This window comes from Ambystoma mexicanum, chromosome 10 (genome assembly GCF_040938575.1).
Source record: "Ambystoma mexicanum isolate Mex_15411 chromosome 10, UKY_AmexF1_1, whole genome shotgun sequence".
In the NCBI taxonomy this organism is placed as follows: domain Eukaryota; kingdom Metazoa; phylum Chordata; class Amphibia; order Caudata; family Ambystomatidae; genus Ambystoma; species Ambystoma mexicanum.
In genome coordinates this window covers 479,964,665-479,985,669 of record NC_090932.1, presented here as the reverse complement: position 1 = coordinate 479,985,669, position 21,005 = coordinate 479,964,665, and the positions used below count along the sequence as shown (strand labels likewise).

The 21,005-nt window shown below is 41.5% G+C and overlaps 1 protein-coding gene across 5 annotated transcripts in view; it reads left to right on the top strand.

Annotated features, from left to right (window-relative positions):
* The window catches only part of LOC138491509 (alpha-1,4-N-acetylglucosaminyltransferase-like), a 674,441-nt gene that overhangs the window by 645,206 nt on the left and 8,230 nt on the right, over positions 1-21,005 (top strand). For all 5 annotated transcript variants that reach the window (XM_069618047.1, XM_069618045.1, XM_069618046.1 and 2 more), the window contains one exon: positions 14,633-15,076. In XM_069618047.1, coding sequence (XP_069474148.1) covers positions 14,657-15,076 — 420 coding nt within the window. In that variant the 5' untranslated portion in view covers positions 14,633-14,656. The remainder of the gene's footprint in view (positions 1-14,632; positions 15,077-21,005) is intronic.

The window sequence follows — 21,005 nt, the reverse complement described above, 5'->3', positions numbered from 1 at the left end:
TGTTATTTTCTATTTCTTCTATTCTTGAAATGTCTCTTCTGCGTCACCTTCCTTTTTTCTGGTGATCTTATACATGCCCCCTTCTTCATCTACTCTGCAATCTTCTTCTCTCTACCATCTTCTTGGTTCTTTACATGTTTCACCTTTTCTGGTTGTCTATGCTTTTTCTCCAACTTCTCTTACGCTACTAACTCCTTCTGCAGCTCTAATATCTACTGCACCTCCAGTTCCTCATGCAAGAACAACTCCTTCTACATCATCAATTCCTCTTGCACTAAGATTCTTCCAGCAGCATCTACTAATCCTACACACCCAATGCATCTCTAATGCCTCCTGCGCTCAGTGCTCCACTACTCCAGACGCCAGTAGGACTGTATGCACTGCATAGGTTTTTGCAGTGGTTCATTCCATTCCTGTGGGCAGAGTCTATGGTAAGGTCTTGCAGCCGAGTGTTATAATCTTTTCTGTCTATTGTTAGTTGATTTGTCCTTTTTCAGATGCCTAGGGGTGTGTTAGGTTTCCCTGTGTCTTTTTCACTGTGCGCTGAGCCTTGAAAAGGCTGGTCCACCAGCAAGGTTCTCATTGACTTGTGCATGTACTTTTCATTGAGCTCTGTGAGTAGAGAGTAGAGCCATGAGGACCTGCTTCTGCACCATAGTCTGTGGTTCATCCAGCATGGGAACGGCAAGCTTGCTATGCCCTAAGAATCCCATGGGAATTGTTAGCGGGTCATCGACACATGCCAAATAACTGAGTCTAATACTTTCAAAGGGCAATAATGTTGGCATAGGCAAAGTGGTAGTCCCCTGCTCCCTACCCACAGTGCTGTGAGGGAGAGCAGCAGATCCTCCCTAATCTTCTTCGGGCCCCACATCATATTGTCACGGCCAAGCCGGGAAAATCATCACAGAGTTAAGGGTCAGACTTTGACATTAAGAACTAATTTTCAGCTCAGTGTTTGCCAGTGTTCTCTTCTATCGTGTCATGCATGTTTAATGAATGAATAATATATTGCTTTGTTTGTAATTCTGTTACGCTTCACATGCTAATTGAATCACAGTTATTGATGAATGGTTATACAAAGTTGTATTTGGACTAATAATACCACATTCTTTGACACCTGCATGGAGCTCATCTTCTCTAGTGGCGTAACGTGATTGAAAGGTGTAAAAGTCTTCAGTAGGCTTTAACGCCTTTCAATCATGCCACACCACATATTGCATCATTTGTATAACAGAGTGGAGGGGTGGAACGAAATTTGCATTTCCACCACTCCCTTCCTCTCCGACACGCAAATGCACCAGCATATGCACCTGGTGCAGATGCTGCAGATCCACATGGGGTCTGCCTGCTATATGCCACAATATGGTGATGGCACAATGAGAACCCTGTTGCAAGTGTATGAAGTGCAAGCTAGGCACGATGCTGTGTATGCTGCAGAGCATTAGGGTGCTACTAAGTAAAGCAAGCTTGATGACATTGAGAACGTGTTTCCAAAGAAAAATGTGGGGCTCCCCTGGGGGCCCTCCACTAATTTACCTCATGAAGAAACAGGGTTGCCTGATATAGGGGATGTTGTTGCTGTATTGCTTGTCTTGTATTGGATTTGAATATGGAGTAGTAGAGAGCTCTACGCGTTTAGATAAGCAGTAATTGATGTTTTGGGCCAGCCAAGAGTTTTGTCTGTGAAGTGGTTCCTGCTTGTCAAAACATGGTTGTGTGAACTAGGCCACACTGACCTCTGGCAGTCCCCAGCTGGTATTCGGGATTATGCCAAACAAATTGTTAAGGCTGATAATTGGCACAGATAAGACTGTGATCGAATGAGACTGGTATCTAACTCTGCTGTTGTGTTAGTCTATTGTGAAGTACAGAGCAACAGGCGCTATGAATCGTATTTAGATTTCATGAGGCGTAGATTGATGTGTATCCTGTACATAAAGCTGAGGTTCAGTATTCTACCAGTAGCTGTAGTATGCAATGCATGGAATGCGGGTGAATCAAACAAATGCCTGAATTGTCTACAAAGGGTTGAATCAGTTGTGCACATTTCCTTGGCATATCCCCTGTGAATTTTGTACAGAAGGATGTGTCTGAAACCAAGATTCTTATGCTTTGGTATCAGATCTTCTAGAGAAGCTGTGCAATTCTGCAAAAGGTCTGATGATGCCACAAATGTTCTTGCTGTTGCATAATATGTTGACAGAGCATGACTGAAAAGAATGGCTTTACTGAAACACTCCCCTGAAAGTAAAATCCTGTTGGTTATGTCCAGAAATGTATAACCTATGATTATAAGATGATGGTGATTATGTTTGACAGTATTTTCTAATTAAATATGCCAATGACCGAGTGTGAATTCTCATAAGATTTTAAAGATGAGCTTAACACACTCTTGCATTTTAAGGAGGATTTAGATTGGAGTTCTTTGTATCTCATCCTCTAGGATATTGCACTGCTCTCTTTTTATATTGTATTTATTATTTGCCTTGCAGGTTACTGTATTATTTATGTTTTCTGGATTTTATGGCATGCTGCCAAAATAAAGTTTTAAATGAATCAATAAAGCAGGCAGACCCCATGGGTTCGATTGTACACACTCCTGTACTATTGAAATGAAACCCTCCCCAACATTCTTGCATGCCGGGGAGGGTTTAACTTTATTTGCGAGCACTGCTTGCCTTGCGAGTAGGGCAAGCGAAGCTCACAAACAAAAGTAAACACTGTCTGGCATGCCGGCATGCGAGGCAGCGTTTACTCACTTTGCACCTTGGAGTGCAAATGTGAAAGGCAAAACGTGGCATTCAAACTTGTATGCCCCCTTTTTTTCCCTTTAGATTTGCACTCCGCAATGCAAATAATGAAAATGTAGTGGCAGGGAGATGTTTACGTTACAGCATAAATGCAATGGCTCGTCGCCGTCAAATTATGAATTTCTGGAAAATGAGCACTTATATTAACCACTTGCTGTTTGTATTGGACACAGTCATTTCTTGTATTATTGGTAGCAAAGGAATGAGACGTCAAAGCTAAGGTATGTTCTTTGATAGATTCTGTATGTGCCATGAAAAACATATGCATTGAGTGGAAGGAACTAATTAAAGCACAGTAGGAATTCACATATTGAAATATTTAATTAGTCTAAAGTGATTCTTTAAAAGAAGCACTGCAGTATCTGATTAGTTCCTCAATAATAATCAAAGGTACAGGTGTATGTGGTTTATTTTGCTTTAGCATTCTGCCTTGAGGTTCTATGAAGTGACTTTTCTGTTTGTCATTATGTCTAGAAGGTTTTTCCTGGTCTATAATTGCTGCCCTATCGTTATGGGGAAACCCATCATCCATAGAAAACCTGAAGATTCAGTACTAGAAAGTTCTGTACAAATCCGTGTTAGAGTTAAATAAATATAAATGATTAAACAAAGGGTGTGTTTTTCCATTTTTGCATTTGTTTTTCCACCGGAAAAAAATAAAAGTTCTGTTCATGCGCACAACCCAAACCACTGTATGGATTTGTGCCCAATAAGAAACAAGTCATCCACAAGCACTCAAAGAAAATCCTTTATTGGTTTGGCCCAAATCTATCTTGCATGATGTATTGCTGTTGACAAGCTTTTCAGTTCTGAAAGTCCTACATTGGTGATTCGAGAATCAAGTTCCAAATCAAAATTGAGAAGTACTCTAAGATGATATCAAGGGTGTTAATTATGCGTTTTTTAGGGCAGGGAGCATGTGGGCAAGGTGATGAAGGATGGTTGTTGAAGGTTTGGGGGTTGGGGATGGCGTAGTTTTAATGTTTTTTTATTTTTTTCTTTGTCTGTTGCTGAGATCGAGAAGCTACCTGAATGGCAAAACTATGACAAACTGAGATGTGGTAAAAGGTGTGGCTGCTATTAAGTGGGAGATAAGTATTTCAAGTTAATTTAGGATTTATTTTTTGGGAAAAAATGCTTCCTAAATTAACTTAAAATGTGTAAGGGGAAGTATTAGATGATTTCGCATTTCACATTTTTGCATTGAGCTCAAAACTGTCACCTACACAAACTATGCAGATGTCACCCAGATACTCCTACCCCTGACAGGCATTTATTACACAGATGTACATTGTGTGAACGTAATCTACACAATCATTCAGGCATGGATGGTCATCCACAGCCTCTGCCTGAATGACAAGACGGAACTCCTCTTAGTTGGTTCACTAGTCAACAAACAAAATAGGCCCCAAATACACCACTCTCAATATAGATTGTAGGATATAGGATAGTGTGCTGTGTGCAGATTGCTTGTAGTATGGGCAATATTGTGAACATTGTGTGGTTAGGTTGGCAGTGATACAATACTTTCTGAGTGGAAATCGGTAAGACAATAGTATGTGAATGAAAGGGCGTAGGGGTGCCGGAGACAGTGTAATGTTTGTACATTATGGTAACTGTTGCATTTAATGCTGTGCATATCCATTGCGATGTGTAGGTTGGGTAGGACTGCTGGTGCCAGTGATGCGTATGTGCATAGTGGTAGTTGGTGACATGCTGACATGCATGGTTGCATTAAGGTGCAGGGAATGTGTGCAAGGAGCACACCCACAGCAGCAATGCAGGTTTGATAGTGCATCAGGCACAGTGGGGTGACCTTTGGAGAATGGGTTTTCAAGCACATTGTAGATGTGCTACAGCATCACAAGTGAGTTGCAAAGTGTGTATTGTGCGTTCCGTGGTTGTGGTGATAGTTGCAACATGCTACAATTTTTGGCTTAAGGCAGGAGATGGTGCAGTGAGAAGTTGTGTAGTGTGGCCACAGGGTGCAGTGTTTACGTAATGTGAATATGGAAGAGGGTATGGTTGAATTGCATCTTATATACTCTGCTGCATGTAGATTTATTGAAGAAGGCCCAATGTTGTGAAGCTGTTGTGCATAGGTTGCCAGTGGCACAATACTTTGTGAATGGCAGTGGGTCGGGGTGGTGCATGCAGTGGTATGTTTGTGGATGCTGCTAATTGTGACACGTTTTTGTGAATGGGTGTTTTATGGTGTGGGGAAGTTGGGTAGAAGTGCTGCTACATATGTTACATGTGTGCATAATGTTAGGTGTTCACATGGTCACATGCATGGATCATGGTGCAAAGGGAAGAAGTACTGTGTGTGCTTTACTGGGATGTGGTCCTCACTGTAGATGGGAAAGTGCATGTGCCACATTCTGCCATTATGAGCATGGTGGACATGGAAATGGAATTGAGGGAAATAGGCAATAATTTGTTTAGGGTGTGTTGACAGGAAGGGGCGGTACTATTTCGTCCTAATACTGTGTCGTGAGGTGTGTCGAAAAGGAGAGATGCAAAGTGCCTGGTAATTTTGGGTTGGAAGGAGTGGACGCTTTCTGGGGCTGTAAGGGTGACTGCAGTTTCGTGGGATGGTTCGCCTTTGCACATATGTGGCATCCGTCACAAATGTTGCCTTTGTCGTGGTGCACTATGGAAGTCTACATTTGGGTTACATGTCATGTGGACGATTAATCCATCACCTGAAGAGGTTGCTGAACGCAATGATGCAGATTTTTCCTACTTGGTGGAAATCTGTCCATTTGTTTTTTTTTTTTAAACAACCAAAATGTCCCAAAAAATGTGTGATGTCTGGGTTCAGTCTGCTGACTCATTTCCCTGTTTAGTCTGTGGACAGGACTCTGATTGGCTTAGAAGGCAACGTGGTGTCCGCGGACATCAGGCATGCCCACTAATTGGATGGTGAAAAGCGTGAAGTGTGTCAGATTTTTGGAAACGCCTGCCATCATGGATTCGCGGAAATTGGCTTGTGTCCACGGACATCGCAGTAAAAACATATAAAAAACACAACATTGCACTTCTAAAACTTATCAAATAATCTCTGGGGAGATGAGGGGTGATGAGGATGGGAAGGGAAATGGCTGCAAGAAGCAAAAAAACAGGCGTTTTTTGCCATAAAAGTCTGCGAACAGTTTGGATGTTCGCGAACAGTCCTCTGCAATTCAGGGTTGGTGGAAAGCAGTTCTTAGATGGCTTATACCTTTGACACCACTCAATGAAACTGCATGAAATTATGCAATTATATTAATGACCTGATCCCGAATGATTTTGCAAAGTATGGTGGGATTCTGTCAAGAGGGGGCAAAATTAGAGGGGGGTCCCAAAATAATGTAAAGGCTTAAAAATGAGTTGCCATATGACAAATCTACACTTAAGTTGACTAACTGATAATAGATCCAGATATACATGTTTTTGCAAAGTTTGGTGGGTTTTTGTCAAGAGGGGGCAACATTAGAGAGGGGCTCCCAAAATAGTGTAAAGGCTTAAAGCATGGTTTTGCAAATGTGTCCCTGTTCTTATTTTTTGACATGTGTCATGATGTACGTACAAAAAATAGTGATATACCTTTGGTGACTGAGGTATAGCCTGTGGTCATGGACAGTGGCCACATTATCTGGGTCATGGAATGAGGTAATGATCCGGACAACACATGGGGTTAAAGTGGACATGTCCACCTGGGACTGGCTTTGTGGTAAAGTTATTCGAAATGGGGATAGGTTTGAAAAGGAAGAAAAATGTGCTTGTGGTAATATGGTCGCAGGGTTCTCTTTTCGCCTTCTGGAGCCTGCCATGGAAAGCGAAGAGGGGCCCTGTATGGAACCCCGCCTTCCCTTTCCATAGTGGCCATCTTGGAAAAGGATTTTCCTTCCTACACCGGGATGGTGCCAGGAATCCTGCACCGTCCCGGTGTAGGATGGAAAATCCTTTTTTTAGCCCCCCAGTATCTGCATTGGGATCCTAGGGTGCTAATGGCCTTCATCCCCCATTACAGGGGCAGGACTTGGGATAATGGTCCGGAGACCTTGTTTTCCACCCTTACTTCACTTGGGCTGATAACTTGGGATGCCAGGCCGGTATCCACCGTTCCAGTCCCTGGAACGAGGGATGAACGCCACAATATTCCCATTAGTATAAAACAAAATGCTAATGGAAATGTTGGAAAATCTTATTGAGTCTGTGTACTTTACTGAAAAATGTAAAGTGATGGAGTCTATACGTTTTTTTTTTTTTAATTTTGTTTTTTAACTGTGAAAGGTGGTTCCTAAAGGAACATTTCTTTTGCTGTTTTCGGATGTATTTTTTTTATTTTTTGGCAGGAGAGCTTAGAACAAAAGGTGGGGCGCGAAATGAGTGAAGAGGCACCAAACACTATTATAAATGTGGTGCCATTTGACAAATCTACACAAAGGTTTGCAAAAAGATTATAGATCTAGATACAAATGTTTTTGCAAAGTCTGGTGAAATTCTGTCAATAGGGGGCAAAATTTGAGGGGGGATCCAAAAATATTGTAAAGTCTTATAAATGTGGTGCAATTTGATGAATCTACACAAATGTTTGTATAAAGATTTTAAATCTAGATATACATGTTTTGTAAAGTCTGAATGGATTTTGTCAAGTGGGGGGCTAAGTTATATGACTATTGTATGTGCATACATTTGACACTTTTGAACAAATAAAACATTGGTGGATTTCCAGGAAACCTATGTAAGGAGCATTGGAAAGGACCTTAAAGCATGGTTTTGCAAATATGTCTGTGTTTTATTTTTTGACAAGTGTCATAATGTAGGTACAAAGAATAGTGATATACCTTTGGTGACTGCGGTGTAGCCTGTGGCCATGGGCAGTGGCCACATTGTCTGGGTCATTGAATAAGGTCATGATCCGGACAATCTGGCTACTGGCCATGATGACGAGGGACAACACAAGGGGTTAAAGTGACCATGTCCACCTTGGATTTGCTTTGTGGTAAAGTTATTCGAAATTGGGATAGGTTTGAAAGGGAAGAAAAATGTGCTTGCGGTAATATGGTCATAGGGTTCTCTTTTCGCCATCTGCAGGCTGCCATGGAAAGCGAAGAGAGTTCCTTTATGGAACCCCGCCTTCCATAGGACGAAGAATCCTTTTTTTAGCACACCGGGTTCCCGCTTTGGGAACCTAGGATGCTAATGGCCTTCATCCCCCATTAGAGGGGCTGGAATGGGAAGATAATAGTCCGGAGACCATGTTTTCCACCCTTACTTCGCTTGGGCTGATAACTTGGGCTGCCGGGCTGGTATCCACCGTTCCAGTGCCTGGAACGGGGGATGAACCCAAAATATTCCCATTAGCATAACACAAAATGCAAATGGAAATGTTGGAAAATCTTATTGAGTCTATGGGCCTCATTACACGGTAGGCGGTAAGGGTTTACCGTTACCGGTATTTTACCGGTACCGGTAAATCCTTACCGCCTTACTACGAGGTCCCATTGCGTGTTGGGGAATTAAACGCCTGCTTTTTGCAGGCGTTAAAAACCAACCCGCAAAGGGACCCAGGGAGCTAATTACGGTACCGCAATTTGCGGTACCGTAATTATCACCTTCCCCATTCCCATTATGCCCTATGGGGCAAAAATGGGAATGGGGAAGGGCAATGGTGGAAGGGGAATTACCGCCCGCCAACCTTGGAATGGGGCGGTAATTCCCCTTTCCACCAAAGCGGTGCCGGTATTTTACCGACATGAACAATGGCGCTAATAGCGCCATGGTTCTCCGCCTACCGTGTAATGAGGCCCTATGTATTTTACTGAGAAATGTAAAGAAGATGGAGTCTATACCTTTTTTCTTTTTTAGTTCTATTTTTTAACTGTGAAAGGTGATTCTTAAACAAACATTTCTTTTGTTGTTTTCTGATGTATTTGTGTTTTTTGGCAGGAGAGCATAGAACGGAAGGTGGTGAGGGAAATGAGGGAAGAGGCTACAAACACTATTATGGAGGGGCAGGTGAACAGGGGAAAATGGTGCACGTGTGTTATTTCTAAGGTAGGGGGCAGTGTTTCTCATGCTCCTTGATTATCGCAGTGCTGGTGGATCTTGGGGAGGAGGGATGGCATTAGCTGATGTCATTTTGAGATAAATAGAAGTTTTGCTAAAAGTATGTATTGTGTACTAGATTGTTAATGGATAATGAGTAGGGATAGGTGTAGGAGCTATGCAAGGGATATTTTGAAGTTGAAAGTTCCTAGATCAGTAGAAAATGCAGTTCCAAACAGTTCGCAACTCACAGATATTATCGTTTAGTGTGGACAGGTTCTCGGACACGTCATCATGCCGCGCGCCAGTGTATGGTCATGTGGCACTGTCCGAGAGGTTGCATAGAAGTCAAATGTTCGTAGATGTCAACGGCTGCAAAACCAGTTGAAATAGCTGCAAAACATGTATAGAAGTGTTAAAATTGATTCTAGAAGGTGAGAAATGGCAGAGTTTTAAGGTGACACTTTGTAAATTGGACACAAATGTTGCTATTTTGGGAAAGTATGATATTAATAAGTTGTAGGAAAATAGCATCCACTGGTAAAAACCCCTGAAATTCACTGAAAAAACTTTGTTAAAGGGATGTTATGGTTAAGTTGCAGTAATAAAAACCTATGAAATTCAATGAAAAAACTTTGTTAAAGGGGCGTTATGGTTAAGTTACACTAACAAAAACCTATGAAATTCAATGAAAAAACTTTGATAAAGGGACGTTATGGTTACAAGTAAAACCGAAAAACCCCGACACTTGCGCCACCACCGTGCACTGCTAAGACTAACACCCAGGACATCAAAGATGACATCACAAATGTCATTGATGAAAAGGGGCAAAATGTGGGTCCAACAAAAATGTGTGATATCTGGTTCCGTTCCGCTGACCCATTTCCCTTTTTGCTCTGCGGACTGGACTCTGATTGGCCAGGAGAGGCACGTCATGTCCACGGACACCCAACGCACCCACTGATTGGCTGGAGGGAAGCGTGATGTGCGTCACATTTTCTCGAAACGCCTGCCATATTGTATCCGCGGATATCTACAGATAGCGCGGCAACGGAAATGGCTGGAAAACATGTTTTGGGCATATGGTGTTGGGTAGAGGGGCTGCAAATGGTGGGGGAGTACAGATGGTTCATATGATGTATTTGTTTAGGTGGAAGAAGACTGTCCTATGTTCACAGTGTCTGCAGATTAGCAGTTTGCGGGTAGGTCCTCAGGCGATCTGGTTATGTGGTGACTGCAGGCAGACTTTATTAGGGAAGGGGAGTGGAATCAAGATGATATGAGGATGTTTGTATAGGCTGTATTATGCTGTGGTGTTTGAGGCCAGCTACTAGACTGTTGGGTGCATGGCCACAGGCCATGCACCCAAGAGTCTGCCCACTGGTTGAAGTACTGTAATAGTATGTGTAGAGAAGTGCATAGGGCGTGTGACAGCTGGGTTATTGGACTGCCCTGGGATTCATGGGTGTATAAGAGTCTGTGCAGTGGGTGCAAGTAGTGTAGTTGTGTGTGAACTGAAGTGGATAGGGACTAAGGCGGCTGCCTTCTGTGTGTGGGTTGTGGCCAGTGGCCAGATTTTTGCCTACATGGCTGTATTATTTTGCAGTGGCTGTGGCCAGGCCCTAGACTCTTGGGTGCATGGCCAAAGGCTGTAGGCCATGCACCCAAGAGTCTAGGGCCTGGCCACAACCACCTCAGCATAATACGGCCATACATTCAAGAATGTGACAGTGGAATATGGATTGCGCCCAAGAGTCTGCTGACTGGTTGCAGTACTGCAATAGAATGTGTACAGAAGTGGACATAGCTTCAGGTGGCTGGTTTATGTGTGTGGGTTGAGGCCAGTGTAGGGATTGTTGTGTACACGGCTGTATTATGTTGTAGTAATTGTGGTGAGCTAGTGGACTTTTGGGTGCATGGCCAGAGGCCATGCACCCAAGAATCTACCGATTGGCTGCAAGTAGTGTAACATTTTGTGGACAGAAGTGGACAGGGTGTGTGGTAGGTTGCTTGTTGGACTGCCTTGAGATTATTGGGTGGATGATAGTCTATGCAGTGGGAAGTAATTGTGGCCAGCTACTGCAGTCTTGGGTGTATGGCCAGAGGCCATGCATCCAAGAGTCCAAGAGATACAAGGATGTTTGTATAGGCTGTATTATGCTGTGGTGTTTGCAAACAGCTACTAGACCCTTGGGTGCATGGCCAGAGGTCATGCACCCTAGAGTCTGCCCACTGGTTGAAGTACTGTAATAGTATGTGTGGAGAAGTACATAGGACATGTGGCAGCTGGGTTATTGGATATTGTGGTACTGAAGGTGCAGTAAGATTCCAGTTGGTATACTGTGGTTGTTTATATTTAATAAGTGTTGAAAGGTTTCCTCAGAAGGACTTTTATATTTGGTGGTGGATTTCAAATTGAGTAGTAATGGGAAGTAATATTGTAGTATTATGGTTGCAGTTAGATGCCAGGTGGTGTATTCTAACTGTTTAAGTTTCTCCGTTTTGCAGGGTATGTCTTCAAGCACGTTCATTCTTGTTGGTGGATTTACATGTTTCACTCTTGTGAAGTGCTTTTGCAGCACTATGGGTGTAGTCACATGTAGTTGTGTATTTCTTGCATTGGTATGGCCATTGTTAGACAGCTGTTGCCTTATTCTAGCAGTTGGTAGTTTCAAAGGTGATTGAGGAAGTTTGTAGGCACTCGTACCCAGATCAGTGAGTGCATTTTGGTTTCATGACTATTAAGTTGGCATTTGCAAGATTTGCTGGAAATCTCTGCTTCAGAGTAATAGAAGTATTATTGCATTCAAACCATCCATATTTCTTTTTAAATTACACAGTATAGTGACCTGCACTGGTTGTGGCACCCGTGTGGTAGATTATGCCTACTGTTGTGAAGGTTTTCTTGCCAAGGGATACTTGCCTGTGTGTGAAGCTAGTAAGATTGCAGTGGTTTTTGCTACCATCTGCATGTATCATAAAAGCATAACTATTATATATTGGCTATCTGATTGTATCTATAAGGTGAGACGATTGTCGGAATTGCAAGTAGTACATAATATGCCATGGTTTGCATTCTGTACGAGCTGCTGTAAAGGGATGGATTCACAGTTAGGTATAGATACGTACAAATAGCACTAGTTAGGGACTTGTTCCTGCACCTCATGGCTGCAGAGAGTGCATGTATGTTTCCACATGTATGAAATCTGGAGGATTTCATTTATAGGTATGTTTTTGTTTCCAGTACTTGCGGTAAGTACATTAGAAATGTGTGTGGATATTCTTTTGTGTTTATAGTGAATCGCACCATTCCTGCACAGAAGTCCAATTCCTGCCTTATTCCTGAGACACTAAGGGCCTCATTACGACCCTGGCGTTAAGGATTTAACGGCGCCGTAAATGGTGTTGGCTCCATTAAACCCTTAACGCCTAATTATGAGGTCCCTTTGCAGGGACCCGCAAACGGACTTTGGTGCTAATAACGGTACTGCAATTTGCAGTACCGTTATTAGTGCCTTCCCCATTCCCATTGAGCCCTATGGGGCAAAAATGGGAATGGGGAAGGGCCATGGCGGCATGGGGAATTACCGCCCCACCAACCTCGGAATGGGGTGGTAATCCCCCATTCCGCCATGGCGGACACCGGCATGGACCATGGTGCTAATAGCACCATAGTCCTTTGCCTGGGTTGTAATGAGGCCCTAAGTGTTGTCAGGATTGTTTGTTGCATTTCTGTGAAGGAGAACACAACTGGTCTGCACTGTTTAAGTAAATGATTTCAACAATTGCTGGCAATTGGAATAGAACATTGATTGCTATATTTGCATAGCAATTTACACCAGTTGTATTGGAAAATTTGAATGGACCACACAATTCTGTGTCTGACTCATTTGATGGAAGTACATGTGCTTTTTTAAAGAGGTAGTTGGGTATGCATTTGCCTTTTCATAAATCCTTCTGTGGTTATGGTAATTGATGGAGTACCAGCTGCTTTCAGTTTCTTTGGAGGTACTATTGGGAGATCATGTATACGTTGTTTTCACACTACTTTTCATTTACAAAGTTTTCCTTTTTGAGGAACAGGGTACATTCTGAGATGGGGTGTGTGGAGCGCACATAGTCAGTTGTAGTCTACGAAGCAAGGAATGTCAGCCTTCACTTTACTTGCATCAAAATTGACTAGAAATAGTACTTCAAGTGTACCTAGGCGTGACAGTGCTACGTAACTCATGCCTTCTTTAAAAACTGTGCTGCCAATGTCAATCAATGCTCAGTCTAGGGTTAGACCTTGCGATTTATTAATAGTGACTGCGTATGCTAGAGACAGAGAAAACTGTTCTCTGTGTACAGACATGTCTTTGAAAAGAAGGAATCAGGCTGTTGAGCCTCCTATCCTTTTAACTTCTGAAAGTTCGTCAAATAAATATTGGCAAACTGAATGCTTTTGTCACATGGGTATGTCCGGAAGCCAACAACTGTACCAAGTGCTTGATTAATGAAACCTTGCTCCACGTCAAGTTTACGCTTTAGTATTACTCTACAGTTTAATCACAATGTTAAAATGTTCTGTAAACCAGCTTTGTTAGAGATAGTGTTTTCTATGCTATTTAGTCATGCTGTCGCTTGTTGACAGATAATTATTTTCATACTGTGCACGTGCAGTTTGTCTGTGGAGTAAATTTGCACTATTGGTTGCAATTCTTTTTTCAACATTGTTTCACTGAATTGTGTACAGCTTGTTAGGGTTGGCATTAAGGACATACAGAACACTTATTCACAAGAGCCCTTTAAGACGAGGTAGCAAAGCTCAGAGGTGGATGGCGATGCATAAGTTACTCAGACATCAATAACCAAAATGACTCAGGAATTTTGGCAAAGTGCTTTTCTGTTTTAATATCAATTGTCTAAAAGAGAGAGTACAAAAGACATCATCCAACGCTGCGCAGCTCACTCTCCAAGTTTTTAACAAAAAACATTTATTTTATAACAAAAATGTGTCACTGCTGACATATTATGTGGCAAACTACAAAACCTATTGGCACCTGTGATTGGCTCTCCATGAACATCTAAGTAAATGTTCTATATAGCCACTGGTTATGATTGGGTACTTAAGTCAGGTGGGCATCAGTACCCACTCCCAATAACTGGTCACTATTCTCGTTGCTAAATACACAATGATTCATTCGGTCTTCATACTATACGGCTATTCATTATACAGCCCACTATGCGGTTTGGCACCCTTGTACCCTTCTGGAATAGCACTATCAAGTAAATGTGACTGAGGTCTAAGGCAGTGCATCATGGCTTATGTTAGTTTCTAAAATATCCTATTCTGAATGGCTTTCAAACTCAAATAAATTATGCTGGGGTAGTGTTCCTCCTAAACCTTGGGATGATAAGAGAACTGAAAGCCAATAACACTAGATATCAGATTAGGGGTAAAGGGAGAAAGACATTTATGGTTGCATACATAGTTAATGTTAGATATATCTCTGAAAAAACATGGAGTAAATGCAGAGTTATCATTGATCACAAACATTAAATAATGGACTTCAAATGGTCTTGAAACAAAGAGAAAATATATTCACCAATGAAGAGATAATGGGAACATTTCAACATTTTGTCGCCAGTTTTTAGCAGAATGAATGTCGTGTGTTTGTTATTTTATTCATATGTTTTGAACTTGTGCAAGGAGTACAATGTTTTGCTTTGAAAAAAAATATTTAGTTGGTAGTTGAAACTGTTGATTTGTTTTTCAATTGATCTTATCTTTATCTCGGTAGGTCATCCAGAAAACAGTTCAGGGGATGAACATGTGGCTTAAATCTCTTGCTCTGATCCTGATGCTTCTCTGTTCTTCATTTATTTACTGGAGGACAATCGGCATACATAATCGACACTATCTACAAGCAACAAGCATGATCATTACTGATTCTCAGCCAATCATGCTGGAGACACCCAAAGAATCTGGCATATTCTTCATTGAGACGACAGATAGAATGTTTCCACCAGCTCTTGTGACATGTTCTGTGGAGTCAGCTGCTCGGACATACCCCAACAAAACTGTCTACTTCCTCATGAAAGGGCTCACCAATGAAATATCCATAAATCTAAACTCAAATTACACTGCCTTGTTTGTGCTGGCCTCCATGAACAATGTCAAAATTCTTCCTTTGAGTTTTGAAGAGCTGTTCAAAAACACCCCATTATCCTCTTGGTACCAGAAGGTAAGGCCATTTTGAGTGATGCAGTGTGTATGATGTGGGAAATGTGTCTCATCATTAGTAACATGAACTGTGACACAGGTGACTGACTATATTAGGTCCAAGGATGTAAATAAAGATGTGAGCCATACTCAAAACAAAAACATGTTTCTATATATTCAAAATGTTTCCCGTCAAGGTTTTACATATAAAACAAAGTTGATTCTCTGGATGCAAAAATGGCTTTAATTTATAAGACACGCACATTTTAAGCTTTGGCTAGTAGGTGCCACTGAAAGAGCTAGCTATAATCTGAAAGTAGAGATATTTATTTGAGTTGGAACACACACAATGTTGGCGTTGTTTGAATTGTTGCCGACTGTGGTGGATCAGAATAAGAAGCTGAACACCTGGTGGACATTTCAAGAATAGTTTTATTTAAACTGTAAGAAAAAGGCATATCTTTGCCTATTGCAAAAGGGATTACCCTGCCTATCTGAAGAAACTAAAGGTGCTTGTCTGTCATCAGGAAGTCAACAAAACATACATGTCCTCAGTCGGGATTAAGTTCTACTAAACACTACCACTACTATGAATAACTCAAATGAGGGCGAAGAGAATATCTGTTCTCCTGGTCTTGCCTTGTCTTCTGGTAACTTTGTAATAAACATTTCATAGGTCAAAGAATGTACATTTCTTAACACAATCATTCTTGGTATCTTTTGCTATTTCCTTCATGAGCTCCTTCAAAAATACTCTTGTCTCTTGTCCCCTCTTTGGGGCCCTGTTTAGGATAGTTTCCTTTAAATATTCTCTCTCTTTTTTATCCTTGGTCGTATATCTCTCACAGACTTTAAACTCAACTTTCTCCAGCTTTATTGTGAATTTATCCAACTCAAGACGTCGCCTCTCCTGGCTTCTTGATATTGAATTGCATCTTATTTAATCTTGTACACTTGACACTTTTGTATAACAACACTTTTTACTTGTCTCTATGCTTTGTTCTCTCCACTATCCACCTCTGAGCTTGTTAGGTCTTTCCCCTTCTTCCCAGGGGATTCATTTCCAGTCTCTTTTATTTTGCGACCCAATGTAATTCATTACATTTTTAATGGGTCTTTTGTATGCCCAGTCAAACTGTTCTTTTGTTCGTATTTTGTCCTTATGACTAGGACAGAATTCTATCTTCATATAATGTTTCCCCAGTGCCTTCCGGCTTTTCCCATTCTCCTGTGTACCTTCTTGTATGCAGAGGAACGTTGTAAGACTCAGCACTCACTCAGGTATCCAACTCTGTGGTCTGGCTTCTCTGTAGTTTTGTTCGCCAGCGTTCCATTCTCATTTTCGCTGCTATTAGCTTGCGTCTACAGACGCTGGCAGCAGGGAGATATCACTCCTGGTTGTGATGGTCTAGGCATCGTTAGCCAGGCTGCTCACCCACCATGAGATGCTCGTGGTTACGCCACCACCTGGTACGGTACTCCTGTCCCCACCCTGGTAACAGTTTCTTCATTATTTCTCTTGCTGGCCTTCTGGCATCTCCAATCTGATTCCTCTGCATCTTTGAAATGCGTGGGCTCCGCAGCTTGCCTTAGCTCCACATCTCCAAGGCACAAACACATCAGGTGGCTTCCCCTGCGTACCATACCCTCTCCTCTGTAATCTACTTGTCCCAGTTAACTAGGTATGACGTTCATCCATCGCCCATTTTCGTTCCGCTGCACTTTTTGCTGACAATTAGTTGCCAAATAAATCATTGAAAAACATGGGGTGGGAGGTGGTAAGGGCATATAAGTGGTAGAGTGGAATAAATAAAGGGGGCTAGGGCTTTAGTGCAAATAAAACTAAATAAAACATGTGATTTGGCCAAGAATGTTTGGCAAAAAAAGCAGCAAAGAAATAACTGGGGATGCATGAACATAGAACTGTTGAGTACACGTCTATCCTTAAAGAGACACATGCTTTTCCTTTGCAGGATAAGTTTGCTCCAGCATTGCCTGTAGCCAAGTGTAAAATGAACATATATTTCCTCATTGCAGGCAATCCCATACATGCCAAGACGGTATTTGGTTTAGGGATTTCCTTGATGGAATGAGAGTCCTTGTTCCCTTAAAGGGGAGTCACTCCCAGTGAGTTCCCACTTTCCCAGACCCCTTGTTGCTGTGCAGGCTCAGCTCCCTACCATCAAAGGTGGTGTCTACCCTTTGGGGAGAAGGGATGAATACCTTTGGTTCGTCACATCACCCTTTGACCACTCAAGGCAAAGCAAGCTCTATGGCCTTTCCCACCCAGCTTCTCACCCTTCTCTACCAACAAATATCATCCTCGGAACTCATTGAGCTAGCTCTGTGCTTTCTGAAAGCATTTTGAAAGTTAATGGTTTTCTTGCAGCTATAAACTGGCTAAAGCAGCTACTGATGAACTAAAGCTGTATTAAAGAAATGTGCCTTCAGCCACTTGATATACAAGCAGTAAGTTTGTCTTGCATCTGTTCCTTGCCCAGAGCTCCTGTACAGAATAATCATTAAACAATCTAAAAGTGTTGGATCTTTTAACTCATTTGCTATGCACTGTCATAATATGTCCAGGTACAAGCACTGTTTGCCTGTTGATGCCATTTATGGCCATGAAAGACCATTATGACAGTTCCTAGAAAAGCAGATATCATGCCTGCACTAAAGCCAAAACTATGGGCTTTGCCACTGCTTGTTTTTTTAAGTGACCATAATGCTGTTCAAAAAGTGACTTTACTATCCAAGAAGACTGGTGAATCTAATTCATCAGAATTGGTGACTCTCTTTGTAGCAATCACTACTGCATTGGGTTTCAATTAAAACATGTGCTTGTTAATAGAATATATCTCCTTAAGTACATAGGACATATTTTAATATGTAATTGCTTTGTTAATAGTCTTTTATTGGAATTCCATCTGCCTTCTTTGCAGGTGCAAAACCCAACAACCAATGCATTTCAGACAGGAGCAGTCCATCCTCAGGGCTATGTCTAAAATACAAAATAACACTGTTACTAACTTAAAAAAAATAATATATGTATATATTCACTAACAAAAGCATTGTTAAAGGAACATTATGCTTAAGTTGTACTAGTAAAAACCTATGCAATTCAATTGACAAATGTTGTTACATGGACATTATGGTTACAGGTAAAACCGAAAAAACCCTGACATTCGCCAGTTATGTTAAGCTAAGCAACCATATCTCGTGCCACCAGTGTGCACTACAAGGACTAACACCCATGACATCAAATTTGCCATCACAGATGTCATTGGCATCACTGATGACATCACATGTGGATTTAGTTTTCATGGAAAGCATCCACAAGGGATTGTCAATGTAATGGTGGCAGAAAAATATCAAAGATCAGTGGAAGAACTATCATGAGATAAGTAGTTCATTGCACAATTCATTGCTACACTCACCATTGTATTAGACTTCCTTGCAGTACATGAACCAACTCATGTGGACACATAGCCATTGTCAGCACCATGCCCCATAGAAGTGTAATCTTAAAAATGTTCCCTTGTTACATAGTGAAATCATGAATGCTTTCGTTTTAGAGTTTTGGGTACTGTGAAACATGTAAGAGGTAGCTACCATTGCCTTAATAAGTACATAATTGCACGACTGCACAGAAAACATAAGGACACCACAATGCATTACATGCTCTGCGGTAGCGGCCATGAAGTTATGGTTAAATTGCTATACCCATAGGAAGAGCACTTTTTGGGCGGCTTATAATTTTGCTCCCTGTGGACGAATCAATCCTCACCAAACTTTGCAAACAAAGTATATGTCCCACTCTGATTTTTTCTGCAAAGTTCAGCGAGATTTGGTCCGGGGGGGGGGGGAAGTTATACGGGGGGGTCCCACATTTTTTTTTCCCATAGACTGAATGGAGAAAAAAATTCGGTCGTGCCTACAGCCCAAACTGCTGGATGGATTTTCACCAAATTTGCAGCAGGAGTGGCAGCTTGATCCCGGAAGCGTGCTTTTGTAAATTTGGTGAAAATACATCCAGTATTTGTTTTTTAAATGACCAAAAAGTAGGTCACAAAAAAATTTGGTGACATCTATGTCTGTTTCACGGACACGCTTCCCTGTTTGCTCCACGGACAGGACACCGATTGGATGATCGGCTTACATCATGTCCATGGACTTGCGACATGTTCTCTGATTGGCTGGTATGAGGCGTGAGGTGCGTCACATTTTTTCAATGCACCCGCCATATTGTTTCCACGGACAGCTGGGCGTGGAAGTGAGCATAAATCCAATTTTGGGGAGTGTGTTGGTGTGTATGAGTGCTTGGAGAGGGTGGGGGAGAAAGAGATGGGTCAAATGCTGTATTTGTTTAGGTGGGAAAAAGACTGTGATGTGTTTGCGGTGTCCACTATCACCGTGGTTGTCCGCGGACATACTAAACACTGAGCGCACTACTAGCTATTTTATCTTAGTATGATTTCGGTTTTAGGTCGTTAGAAGAGCATTGGGTCAAGAGGGTATGTATTGAAGTGTTTGTGCGTTGGTTGTAATTATGTTTTTGGGTTGTGGTCATTTGGTAGGTGTTTGCTTCTATGGGTGTGTTATGCTGGGGTGGTTTTGGCCAGGGCCTAGAGTCTTGGGTGCATGGCCGAAGGGCCATAGGTCCTGGCCACAACCACCGCAGCATGACACACCCATGCTACCCAAAATTTTTACTCTGGTATGTGGGCTGCTTGGGGGATATGTTTTCAAAAATGTGTGTACTTATTGGTAGTGTAGTAGTGTTTATAGGATAGTTAGATGATGTGTGTTAGTTTGTTTGTTGGATTGTGTTCAGAATGTTGGTATTGAAGACTCTAGGCATTTTGGGTTGAATATATTGGTGATGTGTTCGTTTGCATGGCTGCGTTATGTTGCAGTGTTTGTGAGTTGAATTATTATATACTTACTGTTTCGTTTGTTGAGGCTGTATGAAGAGTTTTGGCCAGGCCATGCAGTCAAGATTGTACTGTTTGGAAACAAGCGCTGCAGCATAAGAAACCCATGGAAGCAAACATTTTGGATTGTGGTTTATGATCAGGTGTTTGCTTGAATGGGTGTGTTATGCTGTGGTGTTTGTGAGTCCAATCATGATATACTTACTGTTTGACTTTTTGTGGTTGTATGCAGTTTTTTCATGACATGGGTAGTTGGAGTAGACATTTTTTTCAATCACTGTGATAAAAGAAAAAATCACATGCTAGTGTAGGTAGTTTATAATGAGTATTGCATTGCATTGTAGTCATTTAGGTATTTTGTCGACCCTCATAGTTAGTACTTTGGGAGTACTACAGTTCAAACCAGTGTACTGTGCAATTTGTTCAGTTCCTGTGTTTGTTGATTAAATCATTGGGTCTGTGGGAAAAAAATCCATGCTGGATTAAAAAAAAACATTCAATGTTGTGGTACAATATATTTCTTTCATTGAGTTCAGTAGGAGGAATTGAATATGTGTACGGTTTTTGATTTGGAAGTGGTGGTAGTATTGTTGCAATTAGATAGCAGTTGATCTATTCTATTTGTCTATTTCTTTTTCCATTTTAGTGGTATACATTTATCTGTTTATTTTTTGCAGAATCTTGAGGCAGTTAGATACCTGTTGGTGTATTCTAACTGGTCATAGTTTTGAAGTTCAAGTTTTTTTAATGTTCATACACAGATTAGTTATACAATTTTTGTTTTCAGAATATTAAGTAAGCGTTTACAAGATTTGCTGGTAATCTCTGCTTTAGAGTAATGTTAGTATCATTACATTCAAACCATCCCCAATTCTTCTTTATATATGCAGTGTAGTGACCTGCATTGGTTTTGGGTCCTGCGTGGTAGATTATACCTATTGTTGTGAAGGTTTTCTTACCAAGTGATACTTGACCATGTGTGAATCCAGTTAGCTTGCAGTTGTTTTTGGTACCATC